Below are 24,692 nucleotides of genomic sequence, written 5' to 3'. Positions count from 1 at the left end.
TGGAAATCTATAAATGTCCCTACACTGATCGATTGGAAAAGTCAAGTAGACAGACTTCTACAATTGGAACGATTCAGATATATGAGAGATGACAAAATTGAAATCCATGAATACATGCAGGAAATTTGGAAACCCTTAGACACATAAAATCACAAACACAAAACCCTAAGGTCATCACATGTCTTATGTCACTGGCTGATCATCCTTTTCTCCCTCCCCCCCCCCTTAAAAAAAAATTTTTTCCCCTTCTCTTCTTCTCCCTTCTCCTCTCTTCCCTTCTATGACAGTACCCCTCCCCTTTTCCTTCTTCCTTCTATTTTCTTATCTATATCAAAGGTTATAAACAACTGTCATGCGTCATGATTCCACGCATGCCAGTTAACGTGTATATTGTTTGGTGTGCGTTATTACACCTATAAAACTCTGTCTATCATACTGAATATGGATTTACTTCTGTGCATAGGCTCTCTGGTCAAATTACTAACTTGTGTTAGAGAAAAGTTTATGTAATAGATAAATTACGAGACCCAGGATACTGAAATTCCATTATATGTATTTATTGTTTTATAACATGAGACATTTGTGTATTGGAAACTCCGTGCATACAAATGGACTAACAGCAATCTCCCAGCAGGCATGTCTCCAACTCTTGATCCCAGCTCTTGTACCAGAGACTCTTAAAACAGTAAATCACATTTCTTGTTAATGCATTTCATTTTCTGATGTAATGTTTAAATTTAAATAAAGCTTTTTGAAAATAAAAAACAAATAAAAAAAACATATTGGTCAACTCACACTTTAAAATGTTTAAACATATTAATTGTAAAAATACTAAAAATAATGTCAAGTTATTAAAGGGATAGTAAACACCAAAACTGTTATTGTTTAAAAATATAGATAATCCCTTTATTTACCATTCCCCAGTTTTGCATAACCAACACTGTTATAGAAATATACTTTTTACCTCTTTAATTACCTTGTATCTAAGCTTCTGATGACTGCCTCCTTATCTCAGGTCTTTTGACAGACTTGCATTTCAAGCAATTAGTGCTGACTCTTACATAATTTCACGTGCATAAGCACAGTGTTATCTATATGAAACACATGAACTAACGCCCTCTAGCTGCAGTGGAGGCTTCTCCATTTGTGCACACCTGCACGTGCCCCCCCCCAGCCCACAAGAAGAAAAAAAAAATCTGAATAAAATATAATTTTTCCAATAGCTCCCCTATTGGAAAAATTATATTTAATTTGTAGCCCCAAAACAATTAAAAGCCAAGCTGTTTTTTATTTTTAAATGTCCAAAAAAAATGTTTTTAACTTTTTTATATATAACTAACCCCTAACCGCATGTGCGGTAGCTAACATATGTCAGTGTCTATGCGCCTCATTAAATTAGCCTGCAGGTGCCGCTCCCAGCCTCCACCCATCCCCATACTCTCTTGATCGTACACTTCAGCCTGTGCGAAGGTGGGAGGTGTTTACCGATCAGACAGGCTGTGACACAGTATACGTCATCGCTCACAGTCATGTGAGTCTGAATAGTCATCACTGATGATGCTTTGCAAGGCTCCTCCCCCTCAACAGCGTCAAAAAAATTATTGCATAGAACTGAAGCCATTGAGCTAAGAGGAGCTCATCTATTTGTAGCTCAGGCACGGAACTACCGACCGACCCCTGGAGGTCCCCATAAGGGGGCCCCATCTTCAGCAATATTGTTTTTTAATTTTTTCCCCAAAAGGTTTAGCTTTCAACTAAGAATAACAAGAGAAGAAAGCAAATTTGATGATAAAGGTAAATAATAAAGTTGTTTATAATTACATGCCCTATCTGAATCAAGTTTAATTTGGACTTTACTATCCCTTTAACTGCACAAGTCATAAATTGATATTGAAGGTTAAAGGGGCATTAAACTGCTGGACTTCAATAGTATGGTTACTACTCACTATGATATTGTTTTTCCTCATGTGCCTGCAGATCTCTTCAAAGGCGTTCTCCTATTTTAACACCTAAAAGGTGCCCGATGCTGTAGCTCTGCCTTTTTTACAGTGGGTGCCGCAATCTTGAAGCACTGGTATTCTCGCACCCTGGGCCTAATGATCAAAAAAGGCATGGAGAGTTATATCATCCAATAGAATGAGAGCTGCTTAAATCCTATTGGCTGATTTGAACAGCCAATAGGATTTTAGCAGCTCTAATTCCTATTGGCTGATTAAATTTTTTCAGCCAATAGGAATGCAAGGGACGCCATCTTGAATCGCGTACCTTGTATTGAAGATTCAGCGTACGGCAGCGACATTATGAAGAGGATGCTCCGCACCGGATGTCTTCAGGATGGACCAGCTCCGCGCCGCCAGGATCAAGATAGAAGATGCCGCCAGGATCAAGATAGAAGATGCCGCCTGTATGAAGACTTCTCGCCGCCTAGATGAAGATAGAAGAGGCCGTCTGGATGAAGACTTCTCGCTGCCTGGATGACGATCATTCAAGCGGGACTTCAAAAACTGTAAGTGGATTGTTGGGGGTTAGTGTTAGGTTTTTTTTAGGGCTTTTTGGGTGTTTTTTTTTTTAGATAAGGGTTTGGGCAGCAAAAGAGCTAAATGCCCTTTTAAGGGCAGGGCAATGCACATTCAAATGCCCTTTTCAGGGCAATGGGTAGATTAGGTTTTTTAAATATTTTTTTTTATTTTGTGGGTTTGGGGGGATGGGGGTTTGTAATGTTAGTGGATCTTTGTAAAAAAAAAATCAGGTAAAAGAGCTGTTTAACTTAGGGTAATGCCCTACAAAAGGCCCTTTTAAGGGCTATTGGTAGTTTATTCTAGATTAGGTTTTTTAACATAAACCCCTAGTCTAAATACCCCTAATCCGCCGCCCCCTGACATCGCCAACACTAAATAAAGCTATTAACCCCTTATCTGCTTCCCACCCACATCGCTAACACTAAATAAAGCTATTAACCCCTAAGCCGCCGCCCCTCGACATCGCCGACACTAAATAAAACTAATAACCCCTAAACAGCCGCCACCCGACATTGCCGACACTAAATAAAACTATTAACCCCAAAACCACCGCCCCCCTTATCGCTATCTACTATAATAAACCTATTAACCCCTAAACCACCGGCCCCCCACATTGCAACTACTATAATAAACCTATTAACCCCAAACCACTGGCCCACCACATTGCAACACACTAAATTAAAATATTAACCCCTAAACCTAACACCCCCTAACTTTAAATTAAACTTGCAATATAACTATCTTAAAATAAATAAAAAATTACCTGTGAAATAAAAAAAAAATAATGTTAAACTATAAATTAACCTAACATTACTATTTTAAAAAAATAAAATAAAGTAAAGATAAAAAAAACCTAAATTACAATATAAAAAAATCCTAACACTACAAAAAAATAAAAAAACCTAACATTACAAAGTCTTCATCCAGGCGGCAAAGATCTTCTTCCAGGGCGGCACCATCTTCTATCTTCTTCCCAGAGTTGCAGAGCGGTCTTCGGCGATGCGCGGATCCGGAGCGCGGGTCCTCATCTGGAGCGTTGGTCCTCTTCAGCGGTGACGGTCTTCAGCAACGTGGATCCTCTTCATGCGATCGTCCACCGCACACTCAAGCTTGAATCCAAGGTACCCCATTTTATTAGTGGTTAATACATTATTTTAGTGTTGGCGATGTGGGTGGGCGGCAGATTAGGGGTTAATACTTTAATTTAGTGTTGGCGATGTGGGTGGGCGGCAGATTAGGGGTTAATAGGTTTTATATAGTGTTTACGATGCTGGGGATGGCGGTTTAGGGGTTAATAGTGTAGTTTATGGGTGTTAGTGTACTTTGTAACTTTTGTTTATGAGTTTTGTGAAACATTTTTGTTTTGCAAAAATCCATAACTACTGGTCTCAGATAGCGGAATGGATCGTGGTGGTTTAAGCTATAACGCTAGCGTTATAGCCGGACCGCACAACCTGTAATTAAATGTATATAAATATATATTTTTTTCATATTTATTTGTTTTCTCGTTCCCCACTGTGCTTTTAATAGTTTTAAAGATTATCATACAGGGTTTGTCTCTCAAGGTCATGTTTGTTTTCTATATATTCATAACATGCTTATATTGCACTTTATGTACACATATTCTATACATGTTCTTGTCTTTGACTATGTATTTTCCCTTGTTACCAATAAACAGCATGTTAAGAGTTAATGATCAGGGGGAGGTTACTTACTTCTTTTAGAATTTATTACTCAATTAATTGATCATCCAATCAACTACACCCTTAGGGCATATACATGTTTAGTCACATTATGTCTCTAGGTCACAGATGAAGGTGTGAGCCGAAACGGGTCTGACCCCACTCTACATGTAGAAATTTTTACTTTGTTTTTACTTCCATGCTTTAATCAATAAAGATGTTTTCCTTGATTCTACCCGTGACCCGCTTTTCTTGATGTCTACTACTGTAATACGGGAGACCTCAAAATTCCACATTCAAAAGTAATTTTTTGAGTGCTGAATGGAGAGTTGCGTAAAGGCTAAAATGCTAGCGTTATAGCCGTACCACCGCGACTTGTAATATGGGAGACCATATATTGCGTGCGCAATGGCCAATTTTTCAGCGGTATAGCCGTACCGCACAACTTGTAATCTTGCTGAAAGCTAGTTGAGAGACTCTCATTATGTATCATATGCTTGCTGTGTTTTGTTGACGTCTATATTCTAAAAGTATTTGTATACCACAAGTCCTATTACAGCTAGTAAGATTTCCTGTGAAATTCCTATCCATACTTTTGTTCTTTGCTAGTTTCGGACCATATTGCCTCCCTGTAAGAACATGCCATTACATATAGTCTATGTTTTTCCTTTATATATATATATATATATATATATAGTACAGATGAAGCTTGCACTCTCTGGATTTTCAAAAAGGTGCTTTATTTAGCAAAAAATGTGACATTTCGGGGATCAATCACCCCTTCATCAAAATATAGCCTGTTCTATGGCGATTTACCACCTGGGTGCAACCTTTTAGCCCAGTAATGCTTTTCACAGAGAAGAACTTTCCTGTAGTATATCAGTCTGATCCCGCCTATTACGGTCAGTCCAGCGCCGAAATACCAGGCAATTCCTCTCTGAACAAGGAACACAGCAACCCCAGACGATCGTTTCGACCTTCATTGGGCCTCGTCAGTGAGGTGTAGCAGTATTCCTCTAAGCACACTGAGCAAGGAGTCCACGTCTGGTTGCCCCTTTTTCCCATAGGGAGACTAAATACATACAGAGAGAAGTGCTTCTCTCTGTGTGTATTTAGTCTCCCTATGGGAAAAAGGGGAAACCAGACGTGGACTCCTTGCTCATTGTGCTTAGAGGAATATGACTACACCTCACTGACGAGGCCCAATGAAGGCCAAAACGATCGTCTGGGGTTGCTGTCTTCCTTGCTCAGAGAGGAATTGCCTGGTATTTCGGCGCTGGACTGACCATAATAGGCGGGATCAGACTGATATACTACAGGAAAGTTCTTCTCTGTGAAAAGCATTACTGGGCTAAAAGAAGCTGCACCCAGGTGGTAAATCGCCATAGAACAGGCTAACAATAGTATTAAACCAGTTGTTCGTTCCTCTGAGTGTGCTTCTCTCTGTGTGTATTTAGTCTCCCTATGGGAAAAAGGGGAAACCAGACGTGAACTCCTTGCTCTCTGTGTTTAGAGGAATATGACTACACCTCACTGACGAGGCCCAATGAAGGCCAAAATGATTGTCTGGGGTTGCTGTGTTCCTTGCTCAGAGAGGAATTGCCTGGTATTTCGGCACTGGACTGACCGTAATAGGCGGGATCAGACGGATATACTACAGGAAAGTTCTTCTCTGTGAAAAGCATTACTGGGCTAAAAAGTTGCACCCAGGTGGTAAATCGCCATAGAACAGGCTAACAATGGTATTGAGCCAGTTGTTCGTCCCTGTGAGTGTGTTTCTCTCTGTGTGTATATATATATATATGTATATATATATATGTGTGTGTGTGTGCAAGGTTTAGCTAGTACATAATCAATATAATACACCCCTAAATAGGCATGAAACTACAAATTATGAGTTCCATAGGATCCCTAAAAGTAAAAAGTAAAAAGTATGAGCAGTTTGTTTCAGCACTAAAGGAGCATTCAGGTGCACAAGTCTCTGGTAATAGATTTCACTTACTAGAACATTCCTCATATATGTGACCCCAATAATAGTTATATTTTTGTATATCCTCTATTTCTGTATAAGGTTCATTATTTTTAATGTTTCGGACTCTTCTGGGGCTCTACTATTTCAGACTTTGGAGACCATATACAGATATAGTGGAGATACCAGGATATACCTATTATTATTGACAAATTTAAACCATATACTCTACCCATACTTCATGTGATTTGAGGACTTTAAAACTACTATCCACTACTCCTGGCACCTACAAGACCACCATCTTTACCTTAGTCATATGGACTAACAAGACCCACACTGACAAGGTCCAATAACCCACTACACTGGGGGTCTCTCCCTCACAGAAGCAGCAAATTACCTCATATCAATTGAGGTATGTTCTAGTAAATGGAACCTATTACCAGATTTTCTATTTACATTATTCATATAACTATCTACAGAATGGTCCTTTAATGCTGAATAGTGATGTCGCGAATTGTTCGCCGGCGAATAGTTCCCGGCGAACATAGCATGTTCGCGTTCGCCGCGGCGGGCAAACATATGCGATGTTCGATCCGCCCCCTATTCGTCATCATCGAGTAATACTTTGACCCTGTACCTCACAGTCAGCAGGCACATTCCAGCCAATCAGCAGCGGACCCTCCTACCTCCTGGACAGCATCCATTTTAGATTCATTCGGAAGCTGCATTCTTAGTGAGAGGAGGGACAGTGTAGTTGCTGCTGATTTAGTAGGGAAATCTATAGCTAGGCTAGTGTATTCAGTGTCCACTACAGTCCTGAAGGACTCATCTGATCTCTGCTGTAAGGACAGCACCCCAAAAAGCCCTTTTAAGGGCTGCTTTTTTTTTTTTTTTCCTGTGTAATCTAATTGCAGTTGCCTGCCTGCCAGCGTGTGTGTCAGGCTCACAGCGTATACTGTGCCCACTTGCCCAGTGCCACCACTCATATCTGGTGTAACAGTAGTGTAGATTTAAAAAAAACTACACTTTTTTGACTGTGTTAAATAATAGCAGTCAGTTTCCTTCACACGTGTGCGTTTAAGTGCCTGCCTGCCTGCCAGGGCACAGTGTCACCCCAGTGCAACTCATATCTGGTGTAACAGTAGTGTAGATTTAAAAAATACAACACTTTTTTGACTGTGTTAAATAATAGCAGTCAGTTTCCTTCACACGTGTGCATTTAAGTGCCTGCCTGCCAGGGCACAGTGTCACCCCAGTGCAACTCATATGTGGTGTAACAGTAGTGTAGATTTAAAAAAACAAAACACTTTTTTGACTGTGTTAAATAATAGCAGTCAGTTTCCTTCACACGTGTGCGTTTAAGTGCCTGCCTGCCAGGGCACAGTGTCACCCCAGTGCAACTCATATCTGGTGTAACAGTAGTGTAGATTTAAAAAAAACAACACTTTTTTGACTGTGTTAAATAATAGCAGTCAGTTTCCTTCACACGTGTGCGTTTAAGTGCCTGCCTGCCAGGGCACAGTGTCACCCCAGTGCAACTCATATCTGGTGTAACAGTAGTGTACATACCTGATGTTTTAAAGCACGTTATTCCAAACAATTTAGGAATGTTAGGTGATTTATGCCCTTTATGGATTAAAACCAGACTCTGCATCAACTATGTAATTTTCCATGGGAGTTTTGCCATGGATCCCCCTCCGGCATGCCACAGTCCAGGTGTTAGTACCCTTGAAACAACTTTTCCATCACTATTGTGGCCAGAAAGAGTCCCTGTGGGTTTTAAAATTCGCCTGCCTATTAAAGTCTATGGCGGTTCACCCGGTTCGCCCGTTCGCAAACAGTTGTGGAAGTTCGCGTCCGCCATTCGCAAACGCAAAATTATAGGTTCGCGACATCACTAGTGCTGAAACAAACTTGCTGTTATATATATATAAGGGCTGGTCTACAACTTTCCAGGGCTGGTTTTTATTCCCAATCCGGCACTGGGGCTGTTTAAAAGGATGTTTAAAGAAATGTTTTGTATAAGAACCCTGGCATAGGTATTTTTCATATGTGTCCCTTTTTAAAGCGGCACAATGGTCACCCAACATATACCTATGTATACGAATGTAATGCTTGTCTTGTTCAGCTTACTTTGTATGTATACCTTACAATAATCTCTCAATACTGTTTTTACTGACATATGTATGCCTTGACTTGAACTTCAATAAAAAATAAAAAATAAATAAACTGTGTTCAAAAAATGCAAAGTTGGAAAGCAGCTCACGAATTAGGGCCCCATTTATTAAGATGCAAATGGGCCACAGTGTTTCAGGCTTGCAGGAGCAAACTCACCACAAAACCTGGGTGAACAGGTTCCTGGAAGCAAACCATGTCTGCCGGCTTTTAATAAATGGAGCCCTCTGTACCATACACGATAAACTAGGCAAATGATACTGTTGTCAAAAAACAGCAACATCACTGATCTGTGGGTGTGCAATCCTTTTACAAAGTGTAAGAATACATTTGCTTCAAAATAGTAGAGCCCAGTATAAAGAGGCGGAGCTTCAGCATCTGACACCTTTAACCCTAAATAAGAAAGTTGTTTAATATTGCATGCCCTATCTGAATCATAAAATGTAGGTTTCATGATCAGATTGTGTGGTAGTTAACATAAATTAGGTGTCCCTAATATGATTATTTTTAGACACAGCTACAGCAAAAACTACAGAACTAATCTGCATGAAAAATGTTATCAAGACAACTTTGTTTTATGCAAAAGCAAGCAGTTTTTAATATGTTAATGCTTCTTGTCCATATGCATACTAACTAATGAAGCTTATATGCACACCTACAGGATTTACCTTAAAAGGCTCCAGGTAAAAGCTAAATATACAACGTCTTTAAAATATTTTTATTGCATAAACAATTTGTATACAATTTAAAAAAATGATAAAATAATTTAAAAGTCACTCTGGTGTTATAATCCAAAACCAGTCTCAAGTTACCGAGTATAGTAAAGAAAATGGCACTGAATTGTAAACTAATTTATATCTGTTCTGTTTGGTATCTGCTCTGGTTTGGACCACCGCTACTTGTTATAGTAATACATTCCAACAGACATTTTGGCATACTGCCATCAGATTTGGGTTCACATTTTTAGTATAAATATATATTAGTATTAGCATTAAGTTTGACAGGAACTGAATGAATATCACTGACAAATCTTTATTTTAAAATGAATACAAGAACCTGTAACTCATGTTGGTTCTTTCTCCGCTGTCTGTAATGCATTTTGGAAGACAGTGAAAGGAGATGCTTCTGAGAACTATAGTGACTGAATCAGTATGTAGAGTCAGGGGAACCACGGATTCCAAATCAGCAAGGGAGGAACTGACTTCTAGTAAGTTAATATGTAATGTAACCATCATGCTCTTCTTCTTGTTAAAATAAATCTTTTTCCTCCTCTCTCCACCTCCTCCAGAGGTTTGGGTGGCATTTGAATATCATTGAGTAAGCTCTATTTTTGTAACTTTGTTTGTAAATGTTTGTAATTTCTGTTTCTGCCAAAATGCAAACTGTGTTTTTCCCTAACTGTTCCCTGCCTGTGGTCAAACCAGGAGACTCCAGGTTCAGAGTCCAGCTTGCTCTGGATTTTTGCTTGCATGAGTTTGTGGAAGAATATTGTTATCAGTAGGATTGTCTCCAAGCTACACCCTCTCTGTTTGCCAGAAGTTCTCTCTGACTATATAAAGAGCCACCTAGGCCTTTACTCCTTGCTCTGGCATTGGAGTCTTTCTTGTTCCTTCTGTGCTGGATTTCCAAGCTGTGACCTTGCCTATGTTTTGGACTTTTAACTTGTTGTCTACCTTTGAATCTTGGACTGACCTGACCTCGTCTTTGCATTTGGCCCTTTAAGTAGTTTTGCCTCTCTGTGGCAGTTTTCCCAGCTCCAATACCTTATTGCCTGCTGTACCTATTTGCTTGTTCTGTCTGCAGCTCTGCCTCTGTTTGCTGCTGCTTGTAGCCTGTATTCTGCATCCTGGTATCCCTTATCCCTTAGCTGGCACTCCCTTGCTTGGCCCAGAAGCAGACACACCGTTGCTTGGCCCAGAAGTGGGCATTCCCTTGCTATGCCCAGAAGTGGGCATTTACTTACTTGACCCCAAGGGGACACTCCAAACCTTGGCTCTTGTCTGTCTCAACTTGCACCGGAACGTATATTTCCTGTTTTCCAGTATAAATCTGTTTCTGGACATTACTCATTATATGCCTGTGCAACTTCCAAGTCTATTGCCCTGGCAGTAAGAAATTGTTATGTAAGCAACATGCCACATAAATCTAGACCTGCTTCTTGGTTAAATTCTCACATACCTCACCAAATCGTTCCAGACATCTAAATGGGATTTTAATAAGAACAAACACTCTTTCAATAACTGTCATAGATCATATCTGGGCCTCATATCACTGCGCTGGTTTTCATCTAGTGGGTTCTGCACTGGTGTTTATAGGCACCTTTTTAAAGGGTAACCAGAATGATATAAAAAAATACAGACAAACATATGAAAATTATGAACACAAGAACATTATGAAACATATAATAATAGGTCTATGCCTTAAAATACATTTTATAAAGCAGAGTGATACATATTTCCATGGTAAAAAAAATAATATGAAAATAGCACTATAATTATAGCCAAATATTTTTTTTGCCAATGACGTGAGAAATAGTGAAATCCATTTATTACACCCAGAACAATAGGAATGTCCTCTAGCTGTAAAAAAACAAACAAACAAAAAAAACCATTATAACATCCGTCCAGTCTTCTTTTATTTTGAGTAAATAAACAAACCTTATATTTTAGATTGATGACATTTATGGCTTGGTTACAATGCTTAGAAAATGATTGAGTTTGCTGCTATACAGTGAATAGCATTGAGCATTTTCACCATAACAGGCATATTTGGTAAATCATGATCTAACGTTTAACCGATAGGGGCCGATTTATCAAGTGTCTGGCGGACAGGATCTGCTGTAGCGGATCATGTCCACCAGACATCAATAAATGCCGACAGCATTCTGGTGAACTGCTTGTGCAATGCCGCCCCCTGCAGATTTATCAAGTGTCTGGCATGCGCTGTCGGCATTTATCATTGCACAAGCAGTTATCAAATCATCTTAAAATATCTTAATAATTACCTTGGGAGTTTGAGGCAAACTGGAATCCAAATGCAGGAAAAATTGGAGATCTAATAGAGTGTACTCCCAGAGGGTTATATTACGAGTGGAGCACAATTTAGCGCTCCCGCTCGCTCATTAACTCAGCTAGAAGGAGGCCTTTTGCTTGACTGCATTAACTTCTCCCATAGAAGTCAATGGAGTGCGAAAACTAACACCCATACTCGCAAGCTAACATAACATTAAATATTAACATTTCACATTCCAATGTTCTTTACATAGCATAATATGTTCTATATATTCTTAAATACATACATATATATATATATATATATATATATACAGTATATATACACATATATATGTATACAAGTTTATGTATGTATCTATCTATATGCTAAAGCCCTTTGCTTGCCTTTTTTGAGCCCTTATAACTTAAATGCAATTTTAAAAAAATATTTTTTATCAGACAATGTTATAATTAGTGTAGCTGTACTTTTAAATGTATTTTTGTGCCACTTTTTTATTTTGCATAACAGTTAACCAGAGCACTGAAATTGTGCTAACCCGATGCGCATTAAATTTGAGTGTGCTTACTTTCAACTCATAATACTCGTGCTACTTCTGACACGTGCAAAGAACTGCAATATACCCCTTATCGCTTGTGCCCAATAGTTAGCACTCCACTTGTAATCTAGCCCAGAGTAGGGTGGAAAGGTAAGTGCAGCCAATAGGAGTAACCAAGAGTCACAAAGCCAGGTACCAGTCCAATAAACTTGAGGCCAAGGGTAGGGCAGAATATTATATACTATATTTTATATTTTTTATTCTTTCCATTTTTATCTTTTTCAACATCTTTGGATTTCTATAGCCAGAGGTCAAAGCCAGATAAGTATGAGTAGCAAAGTACTAGGGGTTAAACCAATAAGCTAAGTTTATAAGGATAGCCAAGGGTCAGGGAGCGGGAAGACAACAGGCAAATCAGGCCTGATAAAAGGCAGGTGCACAGGTAACTAGGACCGGGAAGTCTGACCTTGGACAATCAGAATGTTCAAGCACCAACTGAGAATAGGCAGCATGATTTATAGGATCAGGAGTAGTGCTTACGTGACTGTGCAAATACAGGTATATAAATCTGTGTATTCACACCAGTGCTCAAACCACACCAGCCAACTGAAAGTAGCATGCTGTGTACAGTGAGAAGACTAAACCCACCGTGAGTCAAGATTAGCATTACCATGCAATGGCTATAGGACTGAGGGATCGGATGTTAGCGTGGCCACTCTTCTCCTTCACTCTACACAGGTTGGAGTTAGCGCATTCATTCTTTTACAGCACTCTACACTGGTTAAAGTAAGCACAGCCCTACTTCCCCATGTGCTACATGAATTGAGGTTTGCGCAGTCACTTACACTGGTGGGAGTCAGTGTGGACGACTGTCACATACCAGATAAGTGATACTGACATATGTTGATAATTATCAAGAGTTTGGATTGTGATCAGTAGAAATAGGACTACTGTCACATATTAAGTAAATAATGAAAATGGCTGATTGTGATTGTGTCGACATCAACAATGATAAATTGTGGTCAAGACTTATATTTGTTCACATACACGTTTTATGATTTTGATGGTAGTTTTAATAAAATGTCTGTTTATGTTCATAAAAAAACAATACTTTAGTTTTTTGAAGGTTCAGAGGCCCACACTTAATTTTGCTGTAAGGGGCATTTTTACCCTTAATGCCTAGGAGAGAAAGCTGAAAATGTGATTCCATTAACAGCCACATATAAAAACCCAAAAGTTGCTAAGAAGCTCTACGAAAATTTATTTAGATTTTTTTTGTCTCCCATTCACTTCAATGATAGTAAAAAAAAAAAAATAGCTTTTCACCAACTTTTGGCAAAAAAGAAAATCTATCAGTTTTCAAAACTTTATTGGTGCATTTAAGTTTCCCTGCAAGTCTCATTAGATATGTAATTATTCCAATAGGTGACATACACCAAATACAAGATCTGTTCTCTTATATACATTATAAAACTGATACAGATTACTGATAACTCACTGATATATTTTGATTCTGGTTAGTAGTAATTGGCAATTACTTATGGATATTCAGAGCCACATTATGTTGTACTGTGTATGTATTCTGTATGTGTATGTTTTAAAAGACAAATAACTAAAACCTGCTGTGTGTATGAAGATTAATTTCTCTCTTCTGCTAGGTCCTCATTGATAAAGCTGTACAAAGGTCTTGCTTCTCAGTGCTCTGGATATACACAGGAAATTCCTCCTAATCTGAGTAACGCTACTATCATCAAGGAAAATGCAATTCAGTCAGATGAAACACTTCAGGCTTACCCTTCAGCATCAGGATCCAGCTCATCTGTTACGTAAGCTTTATATGATTTAAACACCACTACATTAATCTCATGAGCCTAATAGAAAGAAATGCAAAGTATGGTGCTTAAAATTAGTTTTTTTAGAGCAGCAGTTGATAAGAAATTCTTCACATGTAATATATATATACACATAGATTTTGATTGTAGATAAGAACCAAAAAGACCCATTAAGTTTACCCATATTACAAGTTACGGTTAGGAGAGTCTTATGCATGTCCCAGGCATTTATGATTTTTTTTTACAGCCTCTGGGGCATATTTATCAAGGTCTGTATGGAGCTTGATGCCCGTGTTTCTAGCGAGCCTTCAGGACAGCTGCTCCATAACCTGTCTGCCTGCTCTGAGGCGGCGGACAGACATCGCCGGAAATTGACAGCCCCTGCTAGCGGCCGATTGGCCGCGAATCTGCAGGGGAGCGGTATTGCACCAGCAGTTCACAAGAACTGCTGGTGCAATAATAAATGCCGACAGCGTATGCTGTCTGCATTTATCGATGTGTAGCGGACATGATCCGCAATATCAGATCATGTCTGCTCACATCATGATAAATAGGCCCCTCTGTGTTTACCACCTCTATTGGCAGTTTATTCCATGAACCTGTGAAATAAATGTGATAACACAAACGTGAAATAGGACAAACGTACACTAGTAATAGTAATAGTGAAGTACTGAATAAAAAGTTCATATAAGGATATGTGTGTTTTTCTTAGGAGTCTCCAGCCTTCTGATGTTTCTTATTGTATTCTCAAAGAAAGGGAAACAAAATATATAACATAGTGTAACTCTGTAACACTATCCAGGAGATATGAAACACTTGTTTGCAAATGGTTACTCACATGGGTTGGAGCTATAACCAAGCTCAGGGAAATGCGCACACCCACTTTATACTGGTGGGTAAACAGTTACTCTCACGAATATATAGTATAAAATAATTTATTAAAACATATATAAAAGCGTCACAAATGCTTAGAGTACACCCTACATAGAGGTGAATAAAGTAACAGAACGTTTGTTATTACTCTAATAAGCAAGCCCAGCTACTGGATGTTAATGGATCGGAAAGCAGAAACTTAACCGCTAAACCGTCCACCCTAGTGACCAGCGTGAGTTGCTCCTCCCTCAGGTATATAGGCAATTGTAAAGACGCACTGGAGAGATAGTAAATCCGACGTACGTTTCGCTAGATCAGCTTTGTCAAGGAAATGATGTGCACATGTCCGTATATCCTATTAAATCTCAGTGTTCTGACGTCTACAATCCACAGACCGGAAATCCGGTGTCTTGTCCTCCATTTTGGAAAAGGGCATATAGTCCCAAATATTACAAAGTATTTTGCTTAAAATTATGTATATGGTATTTCCTTATTAATAATTAATAGGACGAGCTGTGACAGAGACTGAACACAATGACTAATAAATACTGCTAATTATCTTCTCGAGCTACTTTCAGGACATATAAGAACCATATACTTCCATATCTGTTAATGACATTACATAGAATATTATGAACCCAATTAATCGAGAAGATAATTAGCAGTATTTATTAGTCATTGTGTTCAGTCTCTGTCACATATAGATACTGTTGATGAACGATACCACAATATTAAATATGGATATCAATATGAACCTCAATAGGTACTAAGCGGAACATACTGGAGTTATTCCATAGCTGACAATGGTGAATACTAATCTATAATGATAAGAATATACAACTTTTGTCAATATTGAATCTGTCTTTTAAACAATGAATATTAATGGTTTTAGAGTATATGTTAGATTCATATAAAAATAATTTTGAACATTGGTTTTCCTTAATTTTAATATGTATATATGCACATAAAATTGAACAACAGCTCGTCCTATTAATTCTTAATAAGGAAATACCATATACATAATTTTAAGCAAAACACTTCGTAATATTTGGGACTATATGCCCTTTTCCAAAATGGAGGACAAGACACCGGATTTCCGGTCTGTGGATTGTAGACGTCAGAACACTGAGATTTAAAAGGATATACGGACATGCGCACATCATTTCCTTGACAAAGCTGATCTAGCGAAACGTACGTCGGGTTTACTATCTCTCCAGTGCGTCTTTACAATTGCCTGTATACCTGAGGGAGGAGCAACTCACGCTGGTCACTAGGGTGGACGGTTTAGCGGTTAAGTTTCTGCTTTCCGATCCATTAACATCCAGTAGCTGGGCTTGCTTCTTAGAGTAATAACAAACGTTCTGTTACTTTATTCACCTCTATGTAGGGTGTACTCTAAGCATTTGTGACGCTTTTATATATGTTTTAATAAATTATTTTATACTATATATTCGTGAGAGTAACTGTTTACCCACCAGTATAAAGTGGGTGTGCGCATTTCCCTGAGCTTGGTTATAGCTCCAACCCATGTGAGTAACCATTTGCAAACAAGTGTTTCATATCTCCTGGATAGTGTTACAGAGTTACACTATGTTATATATTTTGTTTCCCTTTCTTTGAGAATACAATAAGAAACATCAGAAGGCTGGAGACTCCTAAGAAGAACACACATATCCTTATATGAACTTTTTATTCAGTACTTCACTATTAAGTTATTGTACGTTTGTCCTATTTCACGTTTGTGTTATCACATTTATTTCACATTTTTTCTTTTTTGTGATATTTGGTATTTAATGTTATATTATTCCGTGAACCCAGCACCCTTTCTGTAAAAAAATGCTTCCTCACATTTGTCCTGAATGCGCTACCCTCTAATTTAATATTGTGATCCATTTGGTGGATAATGCTTTCAGCTTCCAATTTATTAAGTCCCTTTATTTATATATATGTGTGTGTGTCATGGTTCCCATTCTTCCCAAGATTGCAGATTGTTTTCCAAATAGATTTTTGGTTGATCCCAAGCGATGGTTTCTACACAGTAACCTGTGGCCATTTTCAGTTACATTTTGGTTATATCTTGTGGTATGACAATTTCTTGTTTTAATTGAGAATATTGTTTTAATGGTCAGTTAAATTAAGAATGAACTCCTAACGCAGTCAAGGTATTGTTTTAAGCATCAAATTGTTTGTTGTATGGTTTAATTAAAGGGACATGAAACCCAATTTTTTGTTCATGATTCATAGAGCATACAATTTAAAAAGAATGTCCAATTTACTTTTATATAAAAAATATACTTTGTTTTCTTGGAATCCTTTATTGAAAAGCAGGTAAGTAAGCTCAGGAGCATGCATGTATCTGCAGCACTCTATAGCAGCAGTTTTGCATGAATATTTGTAGCAGTTATATATGTGCACTAGATGGCAGCAGTTTTCCTGCCGTGTAGTGCTCCAGACACGTGCGCACCTCCTACCTAGGTATGCTTTTCAACAAAGAATACAGTGGGAACAGAGCAAATTTGATTATAGAAGTAAATTGTATGTTATGTCTGAATCACAAAAGAAGAATTTCTGGTCTGATGTCAAGATAGAGGCACATGATACTGAGTTTAGAGGGTTTTGCTCAATTATTATACAATGGAGCCGATTTAAAAAGCTGCTGCTCGCCGGAAACAAAAGTTAAGAAGCAGCGGTCGTAAGAGCGCTGCACCTTAACTCATCCGCTACCTTTGAGGTGGCGGACAGTGATTGACACCCCCTGCTAGCTGCCGATTGGCCACAAATATGCAGGGGGCGGCATTGCACAAGCATTTCACCAGAAATGCTTGTGCAATGTTAAATGCCGACAGTGTATGCTGTCGGCATTTAGCGATGTCGGCGGACTTGATCTGCTACATCAGATCATATCCGCCCAACAGTTGATAAATCGGCCCCAATGTATTAAAGGACCATTAAATATAGCAGAATTGCATAATAAACAAATGTGCAATAAACAGACAATGCAAAAGCATTTAGAATGAATTTTCAAATGAGTGGTACATTTTTTTCTGAGAATTTTCAGTTAGTTCTGTTTCCCACGCATCATGTGACAGTCATCAGCCAATCACAAAATGCATATACGTATATTCTGTGAATTCTTGCACATGCTCAGTAGAAGCTGGTGTCTCAGAAAGCGTGATATAGATGGTGAACATTTTTATAATGGAAGTGATTTGGAAAGTTGTTTAAAATTACGTTCTCTATTTGAATCATGAAAGTTTATTTATGACTTTAGTGTTTATAAGTGACATAATACATTTTTTTTCCTGTAAAAAAGTAAAACACTTCATTGACCTATATCTAATTTGTATTTTAATTTAAAGACATCTGGTGCACCAAGTGAAGAACAGCCGTCATAGTCCGGTTGAAAACATCCAGTCAGTAAAATCGTCAGAATGGGATGTTGATGTAAAGAAACATGACAGATCAGAAAACCTCTTGGCTCCGACCCCATTTCCTGGAGCAGAGCAAGAACACAATTCCATGTTGGCCCCTTTACAGTCAATACCAGAGATGGAGTTTGAAAGCAATCCTGTAGATTCAGTACTCGATGTGGAGAGATCTGTAAGAAAATCTGCTAATATAAGTGATGGGAACTTTGCACCTAACTATGAGGAATTTGAATATGGAGGTGAAATAATAGGGATTTCTACTCCGTATGAAGATGAAACATTTCCCAGCAGACCTTTATTTGAGTCTTGTTCGCCGGCTTCCTCAGAGTCCAGCCTCGATATTTGTTTTTTGAGGCCTGCCAACTTCACGCTAGAATCCAACAGGATGGAGCGTTTTGTGCAACCTCTCTCCAGAGGTTGCTTTTCTCCTGTGAGCAACAGCAGCTACAGACATGAAGGGATTCATGTGAAAAATAAGCCTCTGAGTAGGTCACTTAAGGAGTTCCCTAGGAATCAAGAGACAGTCTCTGCCAGGCTTTACAGCACCAGGAGCACGAATGCCGCCAGAATGCAGCTCAGACAGGAGAGAAATGCTCACGGGCTTTCCGCATCATCTCGCAACTCTCACAGACAGTTTTATATTCCTCAAAGGCCTCACGGTGAAAGCAGATCTTTGTTAGAGGTAAACAAGGCATTGAGCTGTTACCTACTGTACAAAATATATGTGAACTACAGTGTAATAATCTCACTTATATACTGGAGATGTGCTGTCTAAGTAAGCAAAATCATAGGGAAAAATCCTATGTAACATATTTCCTTTCCCAATTATACTTTGTATTCCACTGTGTACGTATCTGGAGCACCAGATGACAGAAGTTTTGCAAAAATTTTATGCATTTGCAGGAGAAGTAGGTGGCAGCAGTGTTTGTTACCAGACACATACACTTTACCTACCTAGGTATCTTCTTCAACAAAGAATAACATGAGAACAAAGCAAATTTGACAATAGAAGTAAATTGGAAAGTTTTGGTTTTTATTAATTGTATTCACTTTCTGAATCATGAAAGAAAAATGTTGTGTTTCATGTTCCTTTAAATTAAATTTTACAGCAGTAGCAGTCAAAATAAATACATAATAATATCTCTTTAACTACAGTTGAACTCAAATCAGTTGCGAAAACTGCGAGCGTTATGGCTTTTTCACATTTGGGGTTGCGCAGCTATTACAAGTTGCAAAATAACTTATTTTGCGCATGCGTTAAGCATGTAATGCAAACCGCAAAATCGCATGCGCGTTAACGTATTCCCCATAGAAGTCAATGGAGAAGACAAATAGAAAAAAACAACAAAACAAAAACCCTAATATGTTGTGCAATGCCCATGACGTATTCTCCTTGAAAAGTGTACATGAAAATGCAAATATTTCATATTGTGAAAATGTTTTCACAACGGAATATGTTCTATTTATTTCTAAATAAATATTTCTCTATATATTTGATGATATTTGAACTGATATATCTATTTATTGCGAGATATGTATATTATTAATATATATACAGTATGTCTAGACATCTCAAGATCTATATGCGAATATCGCATTGAAAACCGCTCTGAGATATTGTTTAATGTGCATAGTTAAATATTTCTCTACACATATAAATGCATGTTTCTCTATGTATGTGTATGTACGTCAATGCAAAATCCCTGTGTCAGTTTTTTTTTTCTAACACCCTAGATCGCTTATTTTTGAGCCCTTATTACTTTTATGTGCAATATTTTTTTTTAATAATTTTTATTAGACAGTGTTAATATGAGTGTAACTGTACTTTGTAATGTATTTTTAAAATGTTTAGTGAAACACTTATGTTGCGCAAAACTGTTAACTACAGATCTTCGAGCACGGAAAGGATTGCTGCGTAAAAGGCAAATGTGCATGCCCAATCGTGATTTTTCAAGGCTTGTAATACCTGTGCAATGGAAATTGATTGCGTAAAGAACACATCGCGCACGGAAAACTCATATTGCGCTACTTGTAATCTTGCTGTAAGTGTGCATGATGACATCATTCACACAATAGGCCAGATTACAAGTGGAGCGATATTTAGCACTTTGGCTAGAACGTTAATTGTGCTAGAAGTAAATATTTTGTGCGTGTCGGGTGGAGCTCATATTATGAGTTGAAAGTAAAAAGTTATCGCACTCGCACTAACCCGATGCACGCAAACAGCTTACTTCTAGTGCAATTAGAATATTGTGCATGCGAAAACCTATTCCCCCATAGAATTTAATGGAGCAAGAAAAATGGAAAAAAAACTTACACCCTACTTGCACGCAAACCCGAACTCATGTTCTTAAGGGCGCTAACCTGACATGAAAATATGAATATTTTGTATTCCAATGTTTTCCACGTAGCAGAATATGTTCTATTTATTTAAAAATACATATTTCTACACATATATGATGGTATTTTGGGAATATATATATATATACTGTATATATATATATATATATATATACAGATATAAAGGAATATCTATTTATAAATACTTAGAACATATTCTGCTATGTGCAGAACATTTGAATGTGAAATATTTAAAGTAAATACACACTATAACAATTTTTTAAATATGATTAATGCACAAATATGCTTTTTACATGTTTTCATCTACTTAACTGCAAAGGGCTCCAATGCACTTATATATATATATATATATATATATATATATGTGTGTGTGTGTGTGTGTGTGTACATATGTATTTATGTGTATAAATGTCTGTCAATACATATATACACATATAAATACCTATTTACACATATATATTTTTTTTAATATTTTTTTTATTACATGGTGTTATTATGAGTGTAACTGTATTGTGTAATGTATTTTTGATGTGTTTTGTGCAACTTTTTATTTTCGCAAAATAGTTAACCAGAGCTCTGAGTATGCATTAACCCGATGAGCGTTGCGCTCAAGCGATAGCCTTCACTTTCAACTCGTAATACCAGCGCAATCTAACCTGTGCGCAAACAGTCACAAAAACCCTATATCTCTTGTGCGCTCCACACACATTGTGGTAATCATGATCACCTGGCATGAAAAAAATGTGCATTTATTTGCATAAAGGCTCATGGGAGCCCCTATGTGCAGAGAAGAGCAAAGTTACATAACTATATTAAAAGCACTTTATTTATATGTGGATAACCCCTTCTTTTTACTATAAAGTTTAGAGGGGAAAACATACACACTATTGTTTATAAAATTTTAATAAAAAATGAAGGTTTCTTACATGCCATGATATATACAATGCTGGTATAAATAGAATCTGCTGGATCTCTGAAAAACTAAAATATATAATAAGTGTGGATTTCTCAATGAAGAATGACCTACAGTAGGGCCTTAAAATTGCTCAGAAGTTAAAGGTTTTAAAAAAAAAGCCTTTAGATCAGTGTTTCTCAAACTGTGTGCCTCCAAATTTTATAAAAATATAATCACGCAGGTTTTCACCAAAATTACAAGAAACTTTTGTCTGCACAGTTATATTTATATAAAGCTTTTCCAAGACTAGTATTTAAGTATCTTTGGTTTATTTTGCTACCATTGCTAAACCAAAGTAATATAACAATAATACAACCAAGATTACATCATCAAATGCCGTGGGCTGTATTAAAAGTTGAAAGTTAAAAGTTAGCGCATGATTGAAATACCAATGCGTTTTAACTTCAGGACTTTGTATACTTAGACATCACTAACTTCTTCCCCCATAGACTTCTAAGGAGCGAGCTGTAAAAAAAAAAAGTTCTCTGTCGTGCGCAATAGACTGACTGCGCTAAACCCAAAGTGAGTTAGAAATACTTTAAATTCCTATGTTTTTCACAAAGAAGAAAGTCTTTTTTGTATTTTAATATATATTTATTTTTTGTAAAATATATATCTATACCTATATATCTATATGAATATATACAGATATATATATTGTATATACTGTATGTGTATATGTATATATACAGTGTATATATATATATATATATATATATATATATATATATATATAAAAAAATCAAAAGATATGTGTAGGCGCTGACAAATATACCAGATAACTAAATATTATTTGAAACTTGATGAGAGAATACAAAATAACCAAATAACCAGATTAATGTATGCTGTTAATGGTAGTTTAAAAAGGGTAGGCTGGAAAACCCTCGAATGATGCTATCTATAAAATAGACTGAACCTTTAAAGTCACTAAAATAAGTAAATTTTCATGTGCAAAAAAAATGATTTAGACAGCGCTTTTAAGGGAGAAGAAATGGTTTACCCAAAAAGCCACAGGATTATAGTAAAATGTTGAAGAGGAGACAAAATAACATCATAGTGCAATAATGTCAATATTATGATTAAAAGTGTGAGTTATATTACGCTCACCTGGTTCAACCTTTTAAATATGAGGCATGTAATGGGCATGGATAGGATATATAATCTCCACTGTGGTAAAGATGCATCTAATAATCTCCAATAATGAATGAATAAAGACGAAGTAAAAAACACTTTAATCACACTTCTTTAAAAACAATGGATACTTGAAGTTTCATTCAAAAGTCTAATTGAACGGTATCCTAGTTTTAAAAGACTCTGTATAAAAATACTCAAATTAAAGCAATGGCAGCTTTCATACAGCTAGATTACGAGTTTAGCGTTATGAGTGAAAAAGCAGCGTTATGGCCCATAACGCTTCATTTTTCCCTAACGCCGCTATTACGAGTCTTGTAGGTATAGGTGTACCGCACACCTTTTAGCCTGTCATGCAACGTCAGTACCACACTTTTAAAAAAGTCCTTTTTCAATAGGACTTCCATAGCGCCGGTATTACAAGTTTGCCTGGGAGGCCAAAAAGTGAGCGTTACAGCCTAAAACGACAAGATCCGTACCGCCATCTAAAGTCAGTAGTTATGAGTTTTACATTACAAATCTGTAACATAAAACTCATAACTAAAGTGTTAAAAAAGTACACTAACACCCATAAACTACCTATTAACCCCTAAACCGAGGCCCTCCTGCATCGCAAAAACTATAATATATTTATTAACCCCTAATCTTCCGCTCCGGACATCACCGTCACTATTAAAATGTATTAACCCCTATTCCACCGCTCCCTGACATCATCGCCACTATAATAAACCTATTAGCCCCTAAACAGCCGCCCTCCCGCATCGCAAATACTATTTAAATATTATTAACCCCTAATCTGCCGTCCACCCACACCACCGCTATAATAAACCTATTAACCCCTAAACCGCAAGCCCCCCACAATGAAATATACTTAAATAAACTATTAACCCCTAACTTTATATTAAAATTACAATTTCCCTATCTTAAATTAAAACTTACCTGTCAAATTAAATAAATTAATTTTAAACTAATAATTAAACTAAGATAATTATTAAACTACAATTAAACTAACTACCAATTAAATTAAACTAAACTACACATTTAAAAAATCCTAACACTACTCTAAAAATTACAAAAAGTATCTAATTACAAAAAATAACTAAATTACAAAAAACAAACACTAAATTACGAAAAATAAGACACAAATTATCAAAAATAAAAAAGAATTACCCCTAATCTAATAGCCCTATCAAAAAAAAAAAAAAACCTAGCCTACAATAAACTACCAATAGCCCTTAAAAGGGCCTTTTGTGGGGCATTGCCCCAAATAAATCAGCTCTTTTACCTGTTAAAAAAATACAAACACCCCCCAACAGTAATACCCACCACCCCCACAACCAACCCCCCCAAATAAAATAACTATCTAAAAAGACCTAAGCTCCCCATTGCCCTGAAAAGGGCATTTGTATGGGCATTGCCCTTAAAAGGGCATTTAACTCTTTTACATGCCCAGACCCTAAACTAAAAATAAAATCCACCCAAAAAACTTAAATGAACCTAACACTAACCCCCCGACGATCCACTTACAGTTATTGAAGTCCTGCTTGAAGGATCCATCCAGCCAGCAAGAAGTCTTCATCCAGACGGCCTCTTCGATCTTCATCCAGCCGGCAAAGTCCTCATCCAGGCGGCAAGAAGCCTTCATCCATACAGCATCTTCTATCTTCGTCCATCTGGCGCGGAGCTGGTCCATCCTGAAGATATCCGGCGTGGAGCATCCTCTTTATATGGTCCCCGCTGTAAACTGGATCTTCAATGCAAGTGACTTCATCCAAGATGAAGTCCCTTGCATTCCTATTGGCTGAAAGATTTCAATCAGCCAATAGGATTAGAGCTGCTAAAATCATATTGGCTGTTCCAATCAGCCAATAGGATTTGAGCAGCTCTCATTCTATTGGTTGTTCCAATCAGCCAATTACTTCGCCGACTGGATGAAGATCGAAGAGGCCACCTGGATGAAGACGTCTTGCCTCATGGATGATGACTTCGCTAGCTGGATGGATCCTTCAAGCGGGACTTCAAGAACTGTAAGTGGATCGTCGGGGGTTAGTGTTAGGTTTTTTTAAGGGTTTTTTGGGTGGGTTTTATTTTTAGTTTAGGGTCTGGGCATGTAAAAGAGCTAAATGCCCTTTTAAGGGCAATGCCTTTTTATTTTCATAGGGCTGTTAGATTAGGTGTAATTCTTTTTTATTTTTGATAATTTGTTTCTTATTTTTT

At 37.4% G+C, this 24,692-nt stretch overlaps 1 protein-coding gene across 1 annotated transcript in view; it reads left to right on the top strand.

The window, feature by feature from the left end:
• Positions 1 to 24,692, top strand: part of ARHGEF33 (Rho guanine nucleotide exchange factor 33) — a 228,143-nt gene that overhangs the window by 180,789 nt on the left and 22,662 nt on the right. Inside the window, exons 13-14 of the mRNA XM_053709290.1 lie at positions 13,554 to 13,721; positions 17,960 to 18,710. Coding sequence (XP_053565265.1) covers positions 13,554 to 13,721; positions 17,960 to 18,710 — 919 coding nt within the window. The remainder of the gene's footprint in view (positions 1 to 13,553; positions 13,722 to 17,959; positions 18,711 to 24,692) is intronic.

The sequence above is a fragment of the Bombina bombina genome, chromosome 4 (assembly GCF_027579735.1).
Source record: "Bombina bombina isolate aBomBom1 chromosome 4, aBomBom1.pri, whole genome shotgun sequence".
Classification (NCBI taxonomy): domain Eukaryota; kingdom Metazoa; phylum Chordata; class Amphibia; order Anura; family Bombinatoridae; genus Bombina; species Bombina bombina.
The sequence above is the reverse complement of the archived record's forward strand: the minus strand, read 5'-3'. Positions and strand labels throughout refer to the sequence as shown.